General features: G+C 43.0%; 1 protein-coding gene across 12 annotated transcripts in view; it reads left to right on the plus strand.

Moving 5' to 3' along the window:
- LRRC56 (leucine rich repeat containing 56) overlaps positions 1-23170 on the plus strand; it is a 135345-nt gene that overhangs the window by 58831 nt on the left and 53344 nt on the right. For 11 of the 12 annotated variants that reach the window (XM_073347101.2, XM_073347098.2, XM_073347099.2 and 8 more), the window contains one exon: positions 19798-19885. In XM_073347101.2, the coding sequence (XP_073203202.2) occupies positions 19798-19885 (88 nt within the window). Of the gene's footprint in view, positions 1-16467; positions 16550-19797; positions 19886-23170 lie in introns of all 12 variants that reach the window. The other variant, XM_078853155.1, reaches the window with a different exon arrangement.

Genomic DNA, 23170 nt, shown 5'->3' on the forward strand with positions numbered 1-23170 from the left:
AGTTTATGAAGCACTGGTTGCTATTTCGGAAGAAGCCAGAGATCCAAAAGCTAAAAGTGAAGCAGTCATTGGCCTCTGAAATATCCAGCTTCAAGTTTCTAACATCTGTCGTAATCTGGTATGACATTCTTGTTAAAATCTCAAGTGTAAGCAAAATCATGCAGAGTCCAGTGAGGCAGCTTGATTCAACACTTACCTTATTAAACAACACACGAGACTTTTTAGTGAAATACAGAGAAAATGGATTCAAAGAAGCACAGGTTACAGCAAGAGAGCTTGCACAGGCACTTGGTGTAAAACCAAAATTTCCATGTCCGAACATGACACGAGTTTCAAGGAAAAAACAGCAAGCAGAATATGAAGGCGCAGATGAGCCCATAGACGATCCAGAAAAGAAATTTGAAGTTGGATTTTTTTCATGTTGTGATGGGTAAAGCAATATCTGCCGTTGATGAAAGGCTTAATACCTTACGAGCACACCATGAACAGTTTGGATTTTTGTATGATATAACAAAATTCAACGAAGTAGGAAAACAAGAGCAGCAAATGACGAAGTGCAAGAACCTAGAGAGCCTCCTGAAGCACGGTGATAGTTTTGATTTAAATGGACTTGAACTGTATGAAGAATTGAGTACCTTGTCATCAATGTTGCCACATGCAAAATCGATGATGGACATTGTACAGTTTATTCATATCAGCAAACTTGTTGACCTATATCCTAATGTGTACATTGCCACTTGTATTCTACTGACAATTTCTGTAACAGTAGCATCAGGAGAATGGAGTTTCTCAAAACTAAAGCTCATTAAAAACTATCTCCGTTCTACAATGAGTCAGGAATGATTGACTGGTCTTGCTATTCTTGCAATTGAACAAGACATCATTTTGTCTTTGTCATGTGATGACATTATTACTGATTTTTGCAGCCAAAAAAGCCAGAAAGATCGCTTTTAATTAAAAACAGATCCTTGTTTCAATACCTCTTCATAGAAATTTCCAATAAAATGTTGACAAATTTAAAAAATTATATTATTTGCGTCATTCTGTCAATAAATCAGAATTTTTCTATAGCGCTACTTCTTTTGTGCTCGTCCATCAGCATTACAGTGTGCTTAATTCAGTTAATAAATAAATGTTTTTAATAAAGTGCATGTGGCAAGTTTTCCAATACTGTAAGCTTACGTTTGTGTTGCTAAGAGCAAGTCAGGCATAGGCGCACCATTTTAATAATCTCGCCTAGGGCACCATAAATCGTAAGGACGGCCCTGGCTAACTACTTATGCTAAACGATCTGTTCCACCTTGCATTTTGCTGTGACACTTTAAGTACCTTTCCCAGACCTGAGGAGGAGCTGTGTAGTTCAAAAACTTGTCTCTCTCACCAACAGAATTTGGTCCAATAAAAGATATTGTCTCACGCACCTTTCTCTCTAAAGTAGCCTTTTGCTTTCTTAGAGAGCCTTATCCAAAGCCACTGCAAAGTCAGTGAAAAGATACCTATGGACTTCAGTGGGCTTTGGATAAGGCTTTAAGACATTACTTCAGTCAGCATATATCCCTTCTTTTTCCAAAGCCATTTGCTTTTTATTAAATAATAAACTATTATGAGAAAAGCTTTAATGTTACCATCATCCCTAGCAACTGAAATTTCATTATACCCTTTATTTCTTGTATTAACAACCAGTTAGATCCTCCTACAAATATGAATCTCTTCCTTTTTTTCAGTGAAGCTAAAGCAGTTTACTTTGTGTCCATATCCTAGTGGATTTGATCAAATCCAAGCACTTCAAGGTTGCATGTTTTCAAATTGATAGGGAAGCCCACTTATCAGAACAAGTATTAAATGAACGTGTTTTGTCTGTCTGATTTCTACTGTGTATGGTCACTTATTTGGCCTAGAACCTGACTTCTGTGATGGCATTGTTGGATCACACTTCCCCTTCAAAGGAAAAATTATATGACATTGTCAAGGAAACATTAACAATGTTTACAGCTTGTTTTAATAACATATCTAATTTATCTATTCTTTCACCTTTATGTTGATCAAGTTGAAACAGCTGCTTCCATAAAGTCACTTCCTCAGCTTTTTCAAAGGTAAAAATAGAGCCACTGCTCAAACACTTAATCTGAAACAAATCTTCATGTGGGACGTTTTTAAAACAACCACATGCCATTAATTATCAAGATGTGTGAAAGACTTGGTTTTATTTTTAAAAGCACATTTACAGTATCTTTCTTATTGTCTCTTTAGATGTGAAGGGTTTGGGTGTTATTGCTGTGTTCTAGTCTCTGCAGTCTTCCAAAAAAGAGATTGAATACAAGAGTGAAATTAAAATAAAATACACACACACGGAGCTGTATTTTTCATTCATGTGAGAACACACTTAGGACCTGATCCTTCAACCTGCTGCATGTGGGCAGACCTCTGCGTTTGCACTGAGCTCCAGTGAGGACCACCAATGGGTCTCTGTACAGACTCAGTAAGTTGCCGGATCAGGAGCCTTATTCCCCCCACACACACACACACACCTTGAAGCATAGTGTAAGCCCCCATTGAAATCTGTGATGCTCTATGCAGGCACAGAGATCCAGCTGCACAGAACATGTTGCAGGCTCAGGGCCTTACTTCTTGGTTTATAGCTCTACAGGGTGTTCCACTCTTGCATCTGATTCTTGTTTTATGGAAGCACTGTTGATTTAAGGAAATATTGATGTAATCTTCATGGTATAGTTTTGATTCTTTTTATTAGTGTTCTCTGGTACTTTGTGAAATCCCCCAATGAAGATTTCAGATTAAGGACTGGTGAAGAGGCTCTGTTGCTAAAGACTGAAAGTGGTGCAATATTTCTATTGCTTTGCCCCCTTCAAAAGTTTTTTTTTTCCACAGAAGGGAAGAATTTGGCCCAAACTGATTAACTGTGAGGAAATACTCGAGGTGTAATGCTTAGTTTGTCAGGTCTTTGCCCCAGACTTCCCATTAGGTTTGGTTCTGTATTGAACGTAATGGTTGCATCTGGCTTGAATCACTACTTTGACTTTCAATTTTGAGAGACAAACCTTATGTGAGTGTCAGGAAGACTCGCTTCTTCCTTTGCAGATTAAACCCATTTTAGAAAGTCAAATGCTCTTCCAGATATTTCATGTTATTAAAAATAATCATTTCTGTGACATTCTATACCTTGGAGAAGCGTACTGTAACCCCCATATTCCTTATTTTCATATAATTGTGATCTTACGTATAAAGCATGCCTTGTAAGGTATCAGGGGAAAGGTCATGATCTGCTGAAAGTCATTTCTCTATCCATAGATGTGTATCATTAATGCATATGAAGTTGTAAGAATTGTTTTGCATGGTGGTCACTAAAACGTGCTGTAAATTGGGGGAATCAGCCAGAAAGTAGCTCCCCAGAAGCAACAGCAAGGAAAGTAACCAACGCCTGGGCGGGGTATTCTACAACCCATCAACAGCCATTGTCCAGCAAGAGAGCTACAATGCAATGACTCACCTGCATGAGACCACTGCAGGGGAATAGCTCAACCTTGCTTGGGGCATGGCTACACTTGTGAGTTAGAGCGCATTAAAGCCCCAGGTGCCCTAACTCATGAGGCATCCACACTGGCAAGGCATGTAGAGCGCCCGGACTCCGTGACTGGAGCGCTCCTGGTAATCTACCTCCACGAGAAGCATAACGCTTGCTGCACCACGGCTGGAGCGCCATGGCACCAGTATGGACGCCCTGGTCTATCAGTGCGCTCTGATCGGCCTCCAGAAGTGTCCCACAATGCCTGTTCTAGCCACTCTGCTCATCACTTTGAACTCTACTGCCCTGCCCTCAGGTGACCAATTGTCAGACCTGCCCTTTAAATTATCTGAGAATTTTGAAAATCCCCTTCCTGTTTTCTCAGCAAGGCGTGGAGTCCTCTCAGCAAATCTTTCCAGGTGACCATGCCACCACGTGCCAGGCGATCCTCAGTATGGAGCAATGGCGAGGTGCTGGACCTCATCAGTGTTTGGGGGGAGGAAGCTGTCCAGTCCCAGCTGCGCTCCAGCTGTAGGAATTACTATACTTTCGGGCAGATATCAAGAGACATGCTGGAAAGGGGCCATGACCGGGACGCACTGCGGTGCAGGGTTAAAGTGAAGGAGCTGCGGAATGCCTACCACAAAGCCTGCGAGGCAAACCGCCGCTCCGGTGCTGCCCCCACAACCTGCCGTTTTTACAAAGAGCTGGATGCAAGACTTGGGGGTGACTCCACCTCCACTCCAAAGACCATCATGGATACTTCAGAGCCCAGTTCAACAAGGCAGGAGGAGGAGGAGGAAAGTGGGAGCGAGGGTGCTGTGGAGGAGGGAGACAGCCTGGCATCCCTAGATGCATGCAGCCAGGAGCTGTTTTCAAGCCAGGAGGAAGGTAGCCAGTTGCAGTGGACGGTGCTTGGGGTAGGACAAACACCAGAGGAGGTGCTCGGTAAGCGGCTTTTATTTTGGGAAGGAAATTGTTCGGTGCAGGCTCTTGGGACGAGGAGGGTTAGGGCTGCATGCATGCCTAGATGTGGAATAGGGCGTTGATGTGCTCTCTCACATTGCAGTAATCGGCCTCAGTGATCTCTTCAAAGGTCTCATGCAGAAGCTGGGCAATCCGCTTGCACAGGTTCCTTGGCAGAGCTACTGTGCTCCTTGTCCCAGTAAGGCTAACATGTCTGTGCCATTGTGTTGTGAGGGGTGGGGGGACCATTGCTGCACACAGGTAAGCTGCGTATGGGCCAGGGCGGAAGACGCATTGTAGTAAAAGACCCTCCCTTGCTTCCCAGGTCACCCTCAGCAGCGAGATATCTTCAAGGACAAGCTCCTGTGGAAACTGTGGGGAGAGTGTTCAGTACAGGGGCCCCCTGCAGCTGTTAGCTCTCCCCAAGGCACAGAACCCCAGAGGACAGTAGGGCCGTGAAACAATCAGTCTCCCTTGCCCCTGTGCTTACTCACCATTTTGGGGCTCCTGTGGGTTATGTGCACTTGCTTTGGGACGGGCAATTTCTGCTATTGTGTACACTGTGCTTGTCTTTAAGTACGGCCGAATCATTGCTCTGTCTGGTGTGAACAATGCTGCTTCTGTTAAGTGTCGCATTTTGACTTTACAGATGCAACCTTGAGATCCCAGCTGTCCTGTTATCAACAGCCAAAAGACTCCAAAGAATCAGGGAGTGGCCATGTAGAAGCAAAGAGGACATGCTGCATAAAGTCATGCAGCAGTCCCTTAATGAAAATCAAAAAGTGCAGGAGTGGCGGGAGAGTGAAAGGAGGATCCGCTAGCAGAATGCGGATCGCCGGCACTAAAGCACAGAGCAGCTGCTAAGCATCATGGAACGCCAAGTGGACTTGATACAGGTGCTTGTAGCAGGCAGAGCACTTCTGTGCCGCGTCCCACCCCCCTCCCCTCCCTCCGCAGCCCTTGTTCCAAAACTCTTTCCCTTGTGCCCCCATGTCACCTCCAACCCCCTTTCCCCAACATCCGGGTTCTTATTGCCACCAGCTGCCTCCAACACCTGTAGTTTCACCACCCAGCCCTGCACCCTGCAAATTATGACCCATACCCACTGCACTCAACCCATGCACCATGCATTTTCGCCAGCTTGAAGTGCAGCACTCATTGCACGGCACTCCAGACAGGAAGGCTGAGTATGATAACAGGACATAGGCAAATCTGTAATTGTCCCGTTCCCCACCCCACCCCACCCCTTTCCCTCGTCCCACACAACACAGAAGTGTCATGCCCTTTCTGTTTCCCAAGCAGTTGTGTTTCTTTTCAATAAATGAAAATTTTGGCTTTGAAAACATTCTTTATTATTGCATTAAGTAAAAGATACCGTAGCCCATGAAAGCAACAGGCACTGAAAATCAGTGCATCATAAGCAGCAAACACAGATTCCTACTAACATTGGAACCACTGCACTTCGCTCCCATGCAGGGCACCAAACATTACTGGTGGCTTTCAGCCTCAAATTGCTCCCTCAAGACATCTCTAATCCTTGCAGCCAAGCGCTGGGCCCCTCTAATAGCCCATAACAGCTCTCTGGCTGTTCAAATTCAGCCTCCAGGTGTTGAACCTCCAAGATCCATGCCTGTGTGAATCTTTCACCCTTCCCATCACAAATGTTATGGAGGGTACAGCATGCGGATTTAACCGTGGGGATGTTGTCATCGGCCAGGTCCAGCTTCCCATACAGATAGCACTAGTGGCCCTTTAAATGACCAAAAGCACGCTCCACAGTCATTCTGCACCGTCTCAGCCTGTTGTTGAACTGCTCCTTGCTGCTGTCAAGGCTCCCTGTGTAGGATTTCATGAGCCATGGCATTAAAGGGTAAGCAGGGTCTCCAAGGATCACAGTGGGCATTTTGACTTCCCCTACGGTGATCTTCAGTCTGGGAAGGAAGTCCCAGCTTGCAGCTTCCTGAACAGGCCTGTGTTCTGAAAGATGCATGCGTCATGCTCCTTTCCAGACCAGCCTGTGATAATGTCAATGAAACGCCCACGGTGATCCACAAATTGCCTGGAGAACCATAGAGAAATACCCCTTCTGATGAACGTACTCGGAGGCTAGGTGGGCTGGTGCCAGAATTGGAATATGCGTCCCATCTATCGCCCCTCCACAGTTAGGGAAACCCATTTGTGCAAAGCCAGCCACAATGTCATGCATGTTACCCCAGTGTGCTTGCAGCTGACAGTGTGAACACACTGCAGCGCTTTCCCTGCTGCAGTCTCCGAGGGCTGGTTTAACTCACAGCGCTCTACATCTGCAAGTGTAGCCACGCCCTTGGAGAGACTCAGCAATGCCCCCCGGACATGCCTGAACTTGTGCTCCCCAAGCACATGGACTGAGGGTATAAAACAGACAGAGTGGATTCATACTGGGCCCTTCGCCTGCCCCTACCTTCGCTGCAAGCAACTAAGGGCTTGTCTACACTGCCAGTTTACAGCCCCCTGAACTCACCAAGTTTCAGCGCTGTAAAGCACCAGTGTGAACAGTGCACCAGCACTCTCCCAGCACTATGCTGCAACCACACAAGCCACGTTAAAGCACTGAGTTGCCAGTGTAGACTAGCCCTAAGACACTGAGAGGAAGACAAGAGTCCAACAGAGGAGACTGGCCCAGGTTTAAGGAACAAACCTGTATATTAAGGACTGCAATATCCAGTGTGGTGAGAAAAACTGCTAACTCTAGACTTTGCCCAGTCTAATAGAGTTGAGAGTTTAGACTGTGCTTATATTTTATTTTATTTTGGTAACCACTCTGACTTTTTGCCTATCACTTAATATCATTTAAAATCTATCTTTTATAGTCAATAAATGTGTTTAATTATTTATCTTTACCAGTGAGTTTGTATGAAGTGTGGGGCAAATCTACTCAGGTTGGCAAAGTATGTCCACTTTCCATTGTTGAAGTGGTGAACCAATTCATAAATCTGCACTGTCCATCTTGAGCAGTGCAAGACCGTATATTCCTGGGGTCCAGTGCTGGGCACTGGGGGGATTTGGCTGGTGCCTTTCTCTGTGTGATTCATGAGTGGCTCTGGGAGCATTCATGCAATCTAGCTGGGTGTGGAGCTCCATATGCAGTTGTGCTGAGCGATCACAGCTCCTGGAGGGGTTGCTGCTGGTCACTGGCAAGGCATTGTGAGAGAGAACCCAGGCTGGGAAGAGTTCAGGGGGCACAGTCCCAGGCTGCACCCCGGGGGATCCCATCACAATTTCCATTTCTGAATTTCTGATACTGTCAAGGTGTGTGTGTGTGTGATCTTTACAGCCGAAAGGAAGCGTTTTACTTGTCTTGCTTTTTATTGATCTTGCTCCACTACCTTGCCTGATAAATTGCAGCAGTGTTTTGCTCTGCAAAGTGATATACACGTATTCAGAAGTGGTTGTTACTTCCATTGCTGAGGAGGTTCGGGTGTATTTCATGTGCTATGTGCTCATTTTCTTGGGAGAAGAGAAAATATCGGAGGGTCCTGCATCTACAGATTGGACTCTTACTGAACTGACTAAATACTTTCCTTTTTTCCTGGGCTGCAAGTTAGCCTCTGAGTTGTAAACAACATAAGTTTGACATGAAAGCCACAGATGGAGCAAACAAGTGCAAAATCATGATGAACAATTACAAGTGCAGTAAAGGTCTAAACGAAGGAGAGAGAGGGAATTAGCTTCATTGGGATCTAATGACGCTCTGCTCTATTGTAGCTCACTATGGATGTTAACATGACTAAAACTATGTGGAAGGAATCTCTGCATCAAGACCCTATTTAGTCCCAAGTCTTTTCTTTTATGCATTTTTACCTATTTTTTTAATACTGTTAGAAATTATAGTGAAAGCTTGCATCTGTTGTAATAGTGTTTATCCGGCTGCTTAGACAACATCTGACGTTGCACACTGAGAACATCGTGACAAAAACCTTGTTCATTTTTTTCATAAATCAGATTTTGATTTTACATGGTCATGTCTGCCTAGCTAATATACCATAACAACAAACTAAAAATTCTTATCATTTCATGAGTTTGTTGCCTCAATGTTGTATCACTCTAGCCTTAACTACTTGGTAGGTAAACAAGGTAAAGAATCATTGCATAACAAGTAGATCTTTTGGTATATCTTGTTGTGTATCTACCTATGGGGAGAGGGAGAATCTTTAAAACAAATTAAAAACAAAAACTGATATAAAAATGTATGTCTCTTACTCACTCCAGCAAAAACCTTGAATGTTGTATACAATTAAAATTGAGAATTTATTACAGAAAATGTAAGACCTGATCTTGGGAGATGCTCAGCACCTCTTGAAACGTCCTGAATGCCATAAATTTCTTTGGAAGTCAGTGGTCATTGAGGGTTCTCAGCAATGAAAAATATGTTGTTCAGTAGTTAAGCATTGAAGCTCCAATCCTGCAAATGACAGGTTTCAGAGTAACAGCCGTGTTAGTCTGTATTCGCAAAAAGAAAAGGAGTACTTGTGGCACCTTAGAGACTAACAATAAATTGTTAGTCTCTATTGTTAGACAATAAATTGGTTAGTCTCTAAGGTGCCACAAGTACTCCTAATCCTGCAAATTGCTCCGAAGTTTCCATCCCCGTCCTAAACTCTGCCACCAGTACCCTTTCCTACTCTCCGCATAAAGGCCAGGAAATGCTCCATTCCCACCCATCTTCCATCCATCCACACTCTTGATTATCTGTTAGAGGCCTAGCTTAACCTCTCAGTATCAGCTGGAAGAGAGAGTAGGTAATGTATATGCACAAGGTGGCAGAATGAAAGTTAGTGTAGCAATGCTGGGTGTTTCCAGCCTGTACGTGGGGAGCATATGGGGGACAGAGGAAAGGTTTGTAATGGAACCTTAACTGAGAATTTCCTCAAAAAGAAAAGGAGGATTTGTGGCACCTTAGAGACTAACAAATTTATTTGAGCACAAGCTTTCGTGAGCTACAGCTCACTTCATCGGATGCTACTCTGAAACCTGAGAATTTCCTGACTTTGTATTGTGTAAATTCTCAATTATAAAGTTCTAGTAAATTTAATTTTAAAAGGAATAAATTATTAGCCTTATAGCAACATTAACATTTTTTTTCTGGGGGAGTTTAAGCTACAGTGGGAAACATGAGCTTGGAATCTCTGTGAAAAGCAAATAAAACATGAATGGACACGACTCCAGTGTTTGCATACAGATATAGTATTTAGTCAGAAAATAAGCTCACCATTAAGGAATTCTTGAATTTGTCAAATTAAGCAGGACTGGCAGAACAAATGTACAGCTGGAAAAGCTTCTGTGACAACTGTACACAACGTGCTCTTCAAGGCTTTGCACCGCGTATCTGCTTTTAGAGGAGTTCATGAAAAAACTGAGGAATAGCGAAAACATTAGTTATATGCACTAGTATTAAACAAATGTTACATGCCAGTTAAGGAATTTATATAGAGAGGTTGCAAGAGGGTCTAGAATCTTATTTCCTAGCATTCCCAGGTGACTGTTCTGGCAGATGTGAAGCACTGCCAGATCAGAAAAGTTTTATTTTATTTTTTGTTATTTTATTTTAACTCAGAACTCTATGTAAAATATTTATTGCCTTTACTTGTCATTAGGAAGAATAGCTTTCTAAACTAGTGCAAACTTTACCATTAAATCCCTACGAGCCCCTTCTGGTGATATGAGTAGTGCATAAGATACCATGGAGTATTTTGCTAAAAATACTGGCAGTGTAGATTACTAATTGTCCCTACATTTTCACATGGGAAAATGCTTTAAGCAGTTTGTTCTTTAGGAAAGAGGCCCAGAGATGTCAAGTGAACTTTTTGTCTCTCTGTTATACTGACAATACATCAGTACTCAAGGAATTGCAAAGTACTTTTCACAGAAGTCTCTCCGTATAAATAAATAAATAGTACACGCTCAGAAATTCATTTGTTTAATCTCTGATGTACAGAAAACTTAGGACAGCCCATAGGATTTGCTCAGCTGGATCAGACTTTTGGGTCATCTAATTAAGCATCTGTCATAAATATAAAGGGAAGGGTAAACCCCTTTGAAATCCCTCCTGGCCAGGGGAAAGCTCCTCTCACCTGTAAAGGGTTAAGAAGCTAAAGGTAACCTCGCTGGCACCTGACCAAAATGACCAATGAGGAGACAAGATACTTTCAAAAGCTGGGAGGAGGGAGAGAAACAAAGGGTCTGTGTCTGTCTGTATGCTGGGTCTTTGCCGGGGATAGACCAGGAATGGAGTCTTAGAACTTTTAGTAAGTAATCTAGCTAGGTATGTGTTAGATTATGATTTCTTTAAATGGCTGAGAAAAGAATTGTGCTGAATAGAATAACTATTTCTGTCTGTGTATCTTTTTTGTAACTTAAGGTTTTGCCTAGAGGGGTTCTCTATGTTTTTTGAATCTAATTACCCTATAAGATATCTACCATCCTGATTTTACAGGGGGGATTTCTTTATTTCTATTTACTTCTATTTTTTATTAAAAGTCTTCTTGTAAAAAACTGAATGCTTTTTCATTGTTCTCAGATCCAAGGGTTTGGGTCTGTGGTCACCTATGGAAATTGGTGAGGCTTTTTATCCAACATTTCCCAGGAAAGGGGGGGTGCAAGTGTTGGGAGGATTGTTCATTGTTCTTAAGATCCAAGGGTCTGGGTCTGTAGTCACCTAGGCAAATTGGTGAGGCTTTTTACCAAACCTTGTCCAGGAAGTGGGGTGCAAGGTTTTGGGAAGTATTTTGGGGGGAAAGACGCGTCCAAACAGCTCTTCCCCAGTAACCAGTATTAGTTTGGTGGTGGTAGAGGCCAGTCCAAGGACAATGGGTGGAATATTTTGTACCTTGGGGAAGTTTTGACCTAAGCTGGTAAAGATAAGCTTAGGAGATTTTTCATGCAGGTCCCCACATCTGTACCCTAGAGTTCAGAGTGGGGGAGGAACCTTGACAGCATCCCACATCAGAAAGTAATTAATATCTGATTCTTCAGAAAGTAACCTCCTCTGCCCATAAAATACCTAGCTTTTTTGTGCAGTGCTTTATGTGGGTGTGGGATGGGGAATTCTTTCCTGATACCAACAGATGATCATTTTATCCCCTGAGACACAAGTTTTGATTTCTTTAATTTATCTTCTCTCACAGAGTGATCATGAATTCATCCAGCCATCTTTCAAAACCAGCTGTTAGACCAGGTTGTCACCCTTTTCTGCCTGCTTTGGCTGGAACAAAGCAGCTGAAAACAACTGAAGATTCCTCTGGTGTGAAGGGATCTTCAGGGGGCATAGAGCCTGCATATCTAGCTTTATGCCCTTCCCCTTCCTGGCTCCTGGCATAGTAGGCAATACTGGAGAAAAGAGATATGGCAAGAGTGACTCTGTGCTCCAGCAATTCCTAGCTACCAAAATGTCCATTAGACCTGTGGACAGCCAGGCATAACTCTGAGCAGCCCTGAGGCATCTCTAATTTATGCCAAAAACTGTTTTGGCCCCAGGGCTGGCCCCAAGAACAAAGAGGTACAAAAATGACTGAGATCCAGTTTTACCCCACTCTCCATTTCCATATGCACCAAACATTTCTCTGCCCCAGCTGAGATAAAGCTCTGCCCAGTGCTTGAGCTTTAACCCCCCCTCCCCGCCACTCTCCTGCTGGTAATAGCTCATCTTAAGCGATCACTCTCCTTACAGTGTGCATGATAAACACCCATTTTTTCATGTTCTGTATGTATATAAATCTCACTGTATTTTCCACGTAATGCATCCGATGAAGTGAGCTGTAGCTCACGAAAGCTTATGCTCAAATAAATTGGTTAGTCTCTGAGGTGCCACAAGTACTCCTTTTTTTTTGAGCTTTACTTATTATACTTACACTATATGTATAGCAATAAATTCCACAGGTTGTCTGTGTACTGTGTTGTGATGCTCTCCTCAGGGCAGCCCAGAACTATAAGCCATTGTGTTACCCCTCTGTCTTATCAAGAGTGAGCTTTGCTAGAGATTACACTGTGTGTCAGCTTCCTGCCATATTAGTCTGTCTGTTTTACCAGCAAAGTCCTCAAGACTCTGCCAGTCTAAACCTTGCTTTGCAAGTAGTAATCAGTGAACCTGAGTTCCCCAGAGATGTCTCTCTGTACTCTCCAGTACCTGTCTCTGAGCACTCACATAAATTATTAAGTTTACTGCCTCCAGAGAAACAGTATACAGTCAGGTTTCAGAGTGGTAGCCATGTTAGTCTGTATCAGCAAAACAATGAGGAGTCCTTGTAGCACCTTAGAGACTAACTAATTTATTTGGGCATAAGCTTTCATAGGCTAAAACCCACTTCATCAGATGTATGGAGTGAAAAATACAGTAAACAGTATATATATTGCAGCACATGAAAAGATGGGAGTTGCCTTACCAAGTGGGGGGTCAGTGCTAACGAGGCCAATTCAATCAAAGTGGACGTCGCCCATTCCCAACAGTTGACAAGAAGGTATGAGTATCAACAGAGGGAAAATTACTTTTTGTAGTCACCCAGCCACTCCCAGTCTTTATTCAGGCCTAATTTGATGGTGTCCAGTTTGCAAATTAATTCCAATTCAGCAGTCTCTCCATGGAGTCTGTTTTTGAAGTTTTTTTTGTTGAAGAATTGCCACTTTTAAGTCTGTTTATTGAGTGTCCAGGGAGATTGAAGTGTTCTCCTACTGGTTTTTGAATGTTACAATTCTTGATGTCTGATTTGTGTCCATTTATTCTTTTGCGTAGACACTGTCCGTTTTGGCCAATGTACATGGCAGAGGAGCATTGCTGGCACATGATGGCATATATCACATTGGTAGATGTGCAGGTGAACGAGCCTCTGATGGTGTGTCTGATGTGGTTAGGTCCTATGATGGTGTCCCTTGAATAAATATGTGGACAGAGTTGGCAACGGGGTTTGTTGCAGCGATTGGTTCCTGAGTTAGTGTTTTTGTCGTGTGGTGTGTGGTTGCTGGTGAGTATTTGCTTCAGGTTGTGGGGCTGTGTGTAAGCAAGGACTGGCCTGTCTCCCAAAGTCTGTGAGAGTGAGGGATTGTCCTTCAGGATAGTTTATAGATCCTTGATGATGCTCTGGAGAAGTTTTAGTTGGGGGCTGAAGGTGACGGCTAGTGGCGTTCTGTTACTTTCTTTGTTGGGCCTGTCCTGTCGTAGGTGACTTCTGGGTACCCTTCTGGCTCTGTCAGTCTGTTTCTTCGCTTCACCAGGTGGGTATTGTAGTTTTAAGAACGCTTGATAGAGATCCTGTAGGTGTTTGTCTCTGCCTGAGGGATTGGAGCAAATATGTTTTTATCTTAGAGTTTAGCTGTAGACAATGGATCGTGTGATGTGGTCTGGATGAAAGCTGGAGGCATGTAGGTAAGTACAGTGGTCAGTAGGTTTCCAGTATAGGGTGGTGTTTATGTGACCATCACTTATTTGCACTGTAGTGTCCAGGAAGTGGATCTCTTGTGTGGGCGATCCAGGCTGAGGTTGATGGTGGGGTGGAAATTGTTGAAATCCTGCTGGAATTCCTCAAGGGCCTCCTTCCCGTGGGTCCAGATGATGAAGATGTCATCAGTGTAGCGCAAGTAAAGTAGGGGCGCTGGGGGACAAGAGCTGAGGAAGTGTTGTTCTAAGTCCGCCATAAAAATGTTGGCATACTGTGGGGCCACGCGGGTACCCATAGCAGTGCTGCTGACTGGAGGGTATAAATTGCCCCAAATCTGAAATAGTGGGTGAGGACAAAGTCACAAAGTTCAGCTACCAGGTTTGCCGTGACATTATTGGGGATACTGTTCCTGAAGGCTTGTAGTCCATCTTTATGTGGAATGTTGGGGTAGAGAGTTGTTTTGTTAGTCTCTAAGGTGCGACAAGGACTTCTCATTGTTTCTACATCCATAGTGGCTAGGATGGTGTTTTCTGGAAGATCACCAATGGATTGTAGTTTACTCAAGAAGTCAGTGGTGTGTACAGTCATTTGGTTTAACTGAGGACTCACATTTAATTCAGTATAACAGCACTAAGAGGGTTTGTAGTAAAATTAAAAATAAGTTTATTAACAAAGAATAGAAATGTAAGTGATACTAAGCAGATGTAAGAGAAACAGAAATGGTTACAAAAAAAAAACAAAAAAAACCCCCACATGCTTTCTATCCAGTGTCTAAGTCTTAACTTTAGCAAACTATATTTTTCTCTAAACAGTTTCTCACTTACAGCAAGTTAGCAGCAGCTCCTGCCCTTCAGGCCAGGAAGATCACCCATTCACATGCTCAGAGGGTGCTGAGTGATAGATAACTAAAGGGTTCTCTTCCTTTCTTTTCATAGTCCAGTAAGATTTTGAAAAATATTCTTTAAAAAGTAAACCCAGACAAAGTTCCTCTCCCCTGCTGGGTTGTAGAGGCCATGCTGTCTTCCTCATCCTGTGGTCAACTTTATTTTCAATTGGCGTAATCACTTTGTTTACTTTAGATGTAACTGTACTTCCAGTATCTCTGGCCTCACCTTGCTCAATTTACATTGGAGACTCAGGCAAACAGCTGAAACAACTTTCCTTTATCTAGGGCAGACTCGATTTATGCACTGTCTCCTAAACACATTTTAAGAATATATTTCCAGCATGCATATTGTATTCTTTATACACAACCTGTACATACATCATGCATTGATATTCTTGCCCAGTGTGTCACCAGTTTACATATGATACCTTAGAAGATACCTTTTGGACACATATTATGACAACAGTGTGTGTCAGGCCTGATATGAATTACAGTATAGTGGGCCCTCTGCCAGTGGGCATTGAGGGGCTCTTAGCATTCCGTTTTATTTGTTCTAAATTTTCTCCCTGTTAATTTTGTTGAGTGTCTCCATGTTCTCATAGTATGGACCAGCCTAAAAAGGAGAGAGACTGGTGAGTGTTCAGTATGAACTTAATAATTTTGAATGTCACCATGAAATCCCTTCCCCAACTCTTCTCCTTTCCAGGCTCCATAATTCTAGTTGTGACATTCTGATATGAAATATACTTCATATTTCCAACTACTTTAATATTCCATGAAAAATGCCTTTGGAATAGGAATTTCTCCAACTATTCTTCTTCACAACTCAACACCCTCTTTAACTGCCCTCTCTGCCTTCTGTTTGCTAAACAGCTTATATGCAGTGTTGTTGTAGCCATGTTGGTTCAAAGATTAGAGAGACAGGGTGGGTGAGGGAATATCTTTAATTGGACCAACTTCTGTTGGTGAGAGAGGCAAGCTCAGAGCTCTTCTTCATGTCTGGGAAACATACTAGTGTCACAGCTAAATACAAGGTGGAACAAATTGTTTAGCATAAGATTTCAGGGAACCATTCAAGATGAAAGGTTTCAGAGTGGTAGCCATGTTAGTCTGTATCAGCAAAAAAAACAAGGAGTACTTGTGGCACCTTAGAGACTAACAAATTTATTTGGGCTTAAGCTTTTGTGGGCTAAAACCCACTTCATCGGATGCATGCAGTGGAAAATACAGAAGGAAGATGTATATACACAGAGAACATGAAAAAATGGGTGTTGCCATACCAACTGTAATAAGACTAATCAATTAAGGTGAGCTATTATCAGCAGGAGGAAAAAAAACTTTTGTAGTGATAATCAGGATGTCCCATTTCAAACAGTTGACAAGAAGGTCTGAGTAACAGTAAGAGAAAAATTAGCATGGGGAAATAGTTTTTACTTCGTGTATAATGACCCATCGACTCCCAGTCTTTATTCAAGCCTAATTTAATGGTGTCCAGTTTGCAAATTAATTCCAATTCTGCAGTTTCTCATTGGAGTCTGTTTTTGAAGTTTTTTTGTTGGAGAATTGCGACTTTTAGGTCTGAAATTGAGTGACCAGGGAGATTGAAGTGTTCTCCGACTTTTTGGTTTTGGTTTTTGAATGTTATAATTCTTGACATCTGATTTGTGTCCATTTATTCTTTTGCGCAGAGATTGTCCGGTTTGGCCAATATACGTGGCAGAGGGGCATTGCTGGCACATGATGGCGTATATCACATTGGTAGATGTGCAGGTAAATGAGTCTCTGATGGTGTGTCTGATGTGATTAGGTCCTATGATGGTGTCCCTTGAATAGATATGTGGACAGAGTTGGCAATGGGCTTTGTTGCAAGGATAGGTTTCTGGGTTAGTGTTTTTGTCGTGTGGTGTGTGGTTGCTGGTGAGTATTTGCTTCAGGTTGGGGGGCTGTCTGTAACCAAGGACTGGCTTGTCTCCCAAGATCTGTGAGAGTGAGGGACCGTCTTTCAGGATAGGTTGTAGATCCTTGATCATGCACTGGAGAGGTTTTAGTTGGGGGCTGAAGGTGACGGCTAGTGGCGTTCTGTTACTTTCTTTGTTGGGCCTGTCCTGTAGTAGGTGACTTCTGGGTACTCTTCTGGCTCTGTCAGCCTGTTTCGTCACTTCACCAGGTGGGTATTGTAGTTTTAAGGACGCTTGATAGAGATCTTGTAGGTGTTTGTCTCTGTCTGAGGGATTGGAGCAAATGCGGTTGTATCTTAGAGCTTGGTTGTAGACAATGGATCGTGTAATGTGGTCTGGATGAAAGTGAAGTGACCCGTTAACACCCCTCCAGGAGGGAAAGGAAGTGGGAGGGGAAGGCAGCTGTGGGTGGGGGGGAGTTGTTAGTGGGTTATAGATTGTTGTAATACGCCATAAATCCAGTTTCTTTATTCAGTCCGTGATTTGTGTCTAGCGAAGTTATGAATTTAAGTTCCCAACCTTATCTTTTGAAGGTGTTGTGCAGGTTTCCTTTGAGGAGGAGGACTTATAGGTCAGATATAAAGTGATCGCTGCACCCGCAGGTGAAGATTCTCTCTTTAATAAACGTGCATACTCGTCCTGTGGGTAGCAGTGTCACTTGCAAGGGGTGTACCTGCTCTGCTGCTGTCTGTTACGCCAGGTACTCCTTCCTCATTGTTGCCTGTTGTACCAGGTATGTCATGAGGTTGGTTCCATGGTGATTTTAGTAGAACATCAGCAAATCAAAGAAGCTCAGCTGAGCTGATGGACCCGGGAGCCAAACAGGTAAAGTATTTGGAAGAGCCTCATGAGCAGGTTAAATAATAAAGAAATAGAGACTCACATGAGCACAACATGATTCCTCTCTTCCAACCTCCCCTCCGCCCTCCCCCCCCCCAAAAATAAAACCCTGCTCAGACACACTCTGATGCTTAGTTTGCATGTTCCTGGCCAGAGACACTTGGCCTGGAGCCATAGGTGTGATGATGCTGTCTGTGGCAAGCTTCTCTCAGAGCCCTGCACAGAGCAGAAATCCAAGGGGCTTTTTGACCTGAAATCTGAGCAGGAGTTAATCATGCTAAAAACATCGGCTCCAGCAGAGGCCTGTCGATGGATTCTACTGTATAGCCACAACAAAGGGGAGTCAACAGCAGCACCACTCCTAAGAGAGTCCTGGTGAAGGTAGAGACTGGGCAACTGTGCAGAGGGAATGCCAGAGGACTGTAGGGAGTCCTTTTCTGCAGATCTTTGAATCTGCTGAGTTTACGGGCCTCCTCTGTGAGTTGCCACAATCTCCTCCTCACTGAGAGAAGGATCAGAAATGCTAAAACAGCTGAGCTTTCTCATCCAGTTTTACCCTTCTGCAGGACTGTTTGAGGGAGGATGGCATCTAGCAGTAAACCAGTAAATGCACAAACCATGTTATCTGTTGGAAAAGCTTACTGCAACAGTGAGTGCAACAGTGAAGAATTTCTGATTTATTGTGAGGATAACGTCACTCAGATTTGGAGGAAACTACCTCCATGAAGCAGGGCAGTTTCTGTGGGAGACGAATATGAGGGCTTCTCTGTGGTTGTTGTGGCAGGGACACTCACTGAGGTTCTGGATGTGCTTGGGGAGCTTTAGGCTAGCGCTTTACGCCTTTTTACCTCTCACCTAATAAAATCTAGTGGGAACAAAATACATTCTATAAATTTTATTGGACCCAGTGCACTTAAAACTGTAGTTTTAAAAATCAGTTTAACAAATACTTAAAACTCAGTTTTGTATTAATACAGTGTCCTCTTTTAAAGAAGAAAATGATTAGATGCACTAATCTAATGATTAGATCAAGACTGAGTTTGATCCCCTCTCTGTAAGTGGACATGGCCCATTAAACCATGTTGTGCCCACTTACATCACATCTGAATTTGACCCAGTGAGTGGGAATATTGTAATTCCCACATCTCTGTGTTAAGTGTCTAAAAATATTTCGACACTTAACTCCCATTGAAATCAATGGGAATTAGGTGGCCAAATACCTTTGAAGATCAGGGACTACATGCTTGTGTTTTTCCTAAAACACATAAATAGAGGTGGACTCACACATATTGTCTTCCCATAAATCATTTCCCTGCCATTAATGTTATTCTCCAGATTAAAACAAAATAAACAAAGAATGCTGTAACTTTTTAATGTTAAAATTTCTCCAATACATGGGGACCAACTAATTGATTTCTGCTCCCCTATCCTCTTCTTAATACAGGGGCAAAGGACAACCCAGATTGTATAAAGCAGAATGTCAGTATGCATGTGCATGTGGACTGTTGGAGCTTTTGGTTATTTTGAGCCTGATCCAGTGAGGTATTGACTGCCTCTTGCAAAGTATGGAATGCATTCAGTTCGTATTATTTAGTATTTCACAGGATTTAGCCCTATGATCAAGATCTTCAGGAGTGACTAAATATTTTGGGTGCCCAACTTTATAAAGGAGCCTGATTTTCAGAGGGTGTGTGCTCAGCACTTTCTGAAAATCAGGCCGCATTAAGACATTCGACATTGGGCACTTAAAATCGCTAGTTTCTATTTACAGTTTTTTTTCCGAAGAGTGTAAACGGCATGACTATGAAAAAAAAAAAGTTACATTAATCTCACTATATACATGTCTTTGATTGCAGTGTGCATCAAGAACAAAGTTCATCCCTGTGCAGAGTCCTAGCACAAAGCTTATCTAGTAGTTAAGACCACAAAATAATGCTTCAGTTAGATTTAAGTAGTGTGTAGGGCTTGGGCTGCGTCTCAGTGCAAGGGTGAATTTCACCCTGAGTGCAGATTTTTTTTTTGTCACTGTAAACAGTGCAAGTGTTACATGCAATCCGGAGTGATCTGAAGCTATTGGAAGAAATTCATTTAGAATATATTGGAAGAGGGCCATTGTGATGTGGAGAACATGTTGCCAAAGTACTGATTGGAAGCATTTCCACACCATGTCACCTGCCTTACTTTCTGCGAGTTCACATCTATTTCTTCTTATCTTTACAGAAAGCGCTGACGGGGGTAGATGATCTGCAGCAAGTGAAGGCCCTAGAGATGCGTGTGGACACGAGAGAGAACAGCTTGGGAAACTTTGGTGAGAAAACACTTCATCCTGTACTTAATCTCTTACTCATTTATTTTGGCGTGAAGGAGAAGCATGCTGAACATGAGGGGCTGGTGGCTCAGAAAGCAGTGGAATGTGTGAAATACAGTCTTGTTAGAGATTTTCTTAAAACACAGGCATCAGTCAGCATCTTATCAGCTTTTTACTGTGAAGAGCTGAATAGAACAATAAATATTATATGTAAATGTGATGAGCAATACCAGTTCAATTTCAGCTCCATTCAGTTTGCGCTGCTTGTAGCTGGGCAATAAGATTTAGCTGATTTTGTTTTTCTGGTGTCTCATGCCTGATTTTATGCTGCTAGGATGAATAATGCTGCACACAAAGGAAAACAAATAGGAAAATTCCAGTCTAGATTAATTACCACTATTCCTGGATGTGATGAGTCAACAGTGTTCCCTTGTTGCCAAGAAGGCCAATGGCATTTTGGGATGTATAAGTAGGGGTATCGCCAGCAGATCGAGGGACGTGATTGTTCCCCTCTATTCAACATTGGTGAGGCCTCATCTGGAGTACTGTGTCCAGTTTTGGGCCCCACATTACAAGAAGGATGTGGAAAAATTGGAAAGAGTCCAGCGGAGGGCAACAAAAATGATTAGGGGTCTGGAACACATGACTTATGAGGAGACGCTGAGGGAACTGGGGATGTTTAGTCTCCAGAAGAGAAGAATGAATGGGGATTAGGTAGCTGCTTTCAACTACCTGAAAGGGGGTTCCAAAGAGGATGGCTCTAGACTGTTCTCAGTGGTAGCAGATGACAGAACAAGGAGTAATGGTCTCAAGTTGCAGTGGGGGAGATTTAGGTTGGATATTAGGAAAAACTTTTTCACGACGTGAAACACTGGAATGCGTTACCTAGGGAGGTGGTGGAATCTCCTTCCCTAGAAGTTTTTAAGGTCAGGCTTGACAGAGCCCTGGCTGGGATGATTTAGTCGGGGATCGGTCCTGCTTTGAGCAGGGGGTTGGACTAGATGACCTCCTGAGGTCCCTTCCAACCCTGATATTCTATGATTCTATGATTGTTCAGAGACCTGTGAGCCAACTTCAAAATCACAAACTGCAGTAATCTTGAAGAGCTGCATTCAACACCCATAGTCTTTAAACTAGTGTGTGCAAGGTTTTCTGGTCCATTAAGGCTGCTTTATGCTATTCCAGGTGGACAAAACAGCCTAAACTCATCTTAACTGCCCAGTAGAAGATTTTATTTATAAATGGAAATCTTCTAGTGGCGATAGGTCCATCCTTTTCGCCCCTGATAGAAGAGATGTCTGGGAGAAAGGGGGTACAGATAGAGGCTTCTGTGTTCCCTGGCCGGTGGAACAGCCCCCTGGGGCAATATGAGATGGGGTGAAAGATAGTGCAATCCTGAGGCTGCTGATCAGATCAGGAGCTGCACAGTTCCAAGCTTTTTTGGCCACCTTTGCCTCCCCATTCATAGTTCTGCAAAATACTCATCTTAGCCAGATCAGGCAGTCAGTCCCTTTATTCTTCAGTCGATCTGTGACCAGATGCAACAGAACTAATTTTCTCTTGTCCAGCTGTAATCATTGACAAGTCCAGTGACCAAGGTAGATTTGTTATCTCACTGCTATAGAGATTGGAAGATCTCAGCTCATGCTGACCTGGTTTCTTTTGCATAGAGTCAGTCTGTATCTGCGTACGGTACTTAACTATCTCATCCAGTCCTGTTAAAAACGGCACATCTAACTATGTTTGAGAATGGACATGAGAGAGATTCTGTGTGCTCCACAATTTTGATGAATGCTGTCAATACTTGTCACTTATTGGTCTTCTCCCTGTGAATGTCAGTGGGCTCGAGAAAAAGGAAGTAAGGTAGTTTGAGAAAAGTTCTTGTATAGGAAGGTTTACATTGAGCTTGTCAGCGCCCACCCCCCAATTCTTGTTTAGCCCTTTCTTTCAGCAACATGCTGATTCTTATCATCACAAAAACATCTCCTCCACCATGTTCCAACACAGAAACTATGGTACAGTGGGATGGTCTCGCTCTCTGTACCCAGAGACCAACTCCAGGAAGTGGATGGCACTGGCAGGGTATTTTCACTCAAGGAAGTTGTTCTCACTTGCAGTCCACCAAAGTCTGTGGATGGCCACCTTTAATATGCAAAGGATGATCTTTTGAAGGAAGCCTTTTAATTTAGCAAAGACTTTTAGATAGGGGTTGAGAAGTAAGGTGGTACGAGAGTTGTGTTGATTTGTCCAGCCATTTTGCACCGTTTTCTTGGATAATTTTGATGCCCAGATCTTTTTATGACATGCACATGATAATTTAGTACATAATTAAACCATCTCCTTTGCAGTTCATAATGCACTCAGATTTCCCTAATGGAGATGATGCATTGCGGGGGCATGCAGGGGCATGTGCCCATCCAGATTTGCTGCTTGGCTTGTATTGAACATGCTCACACAGAGTGAACATGCTCAGCAACCTGCTGAAGCCAGCTGCTCTCACTCTGCCCCTCCACTATCGGCAGGCATTGGTCATCTCCCTCAGGAAATTTCCTTTTGCCTTTCCCATTCTTTTCTTCCCCAAAGCTGAGCTTCCATTCTGCCATATTTTTCCATTGTATATGACAAGCCAGTTACAAGATGTACATCCTCCATGCCTTTTCTGGTTATTTTAATGTGTAGCCCCTTCCATTGCCTGCTTCAGTCTTTATCTCTGCTGTCTGTTCTTCCTCCTATGCTCATGCAAAAAAAAATTATCTGTTTATTAGATCTTCCCAATCATTCTTGCTAGAAAGAAAGAACAAAGAAAACTGTTTATTTACCATCTCACTGTTCTCTTTTCCTCTCTCATGTGTTCCCTTCAGGTCATGGTTCCCTTTCCCTCCTAGTACTGGAATAAATCTGTCACTCTCCAGTCCCTTCCGATAGACTTTTGCTATATAGTGAACTATCTCTGGGTTGCATGCAGACACTGTTTAGTCCAAGTCTACACAGAGAGCTGGCCTTTGGATCCTACAAATCCCATAGCTGTAAGTCGCCAATGACTTTGAGTACTGCAAAATATCAAGCCAATCTGAACTGTAATTTTTCATAAGTAAATTTTTAGCCACTGTCCTTCTGAAAACACCCTGGAAAATGGCAATAGGTGGCTAGTTTGGAAAGTTTGCTACTTGGATTATTCTTAATTTCACTGGTAATTCATTATCTCTCTGCACCTGACAGCTATCTGAGGCTGGTTTTTTTTTCTGTTTGTTTGTTTTTTGGACCTGTGGAACAGGGCCTGGGTTT

This window comes from Lepidochelys kempii, chromosome 6, assembly GCF_965140285.1.
Source record: "Lepidochelys kempii isolate rLepKem1 chromosome 6, rLepKem1.hap1, whole genome shotgun sequence".
Lineage (NCBI taxonomy): Eukaryota > Metazoa > Chordata > Testudines > Cheloniidae > Lepidochelys > Lepidochelys kempii.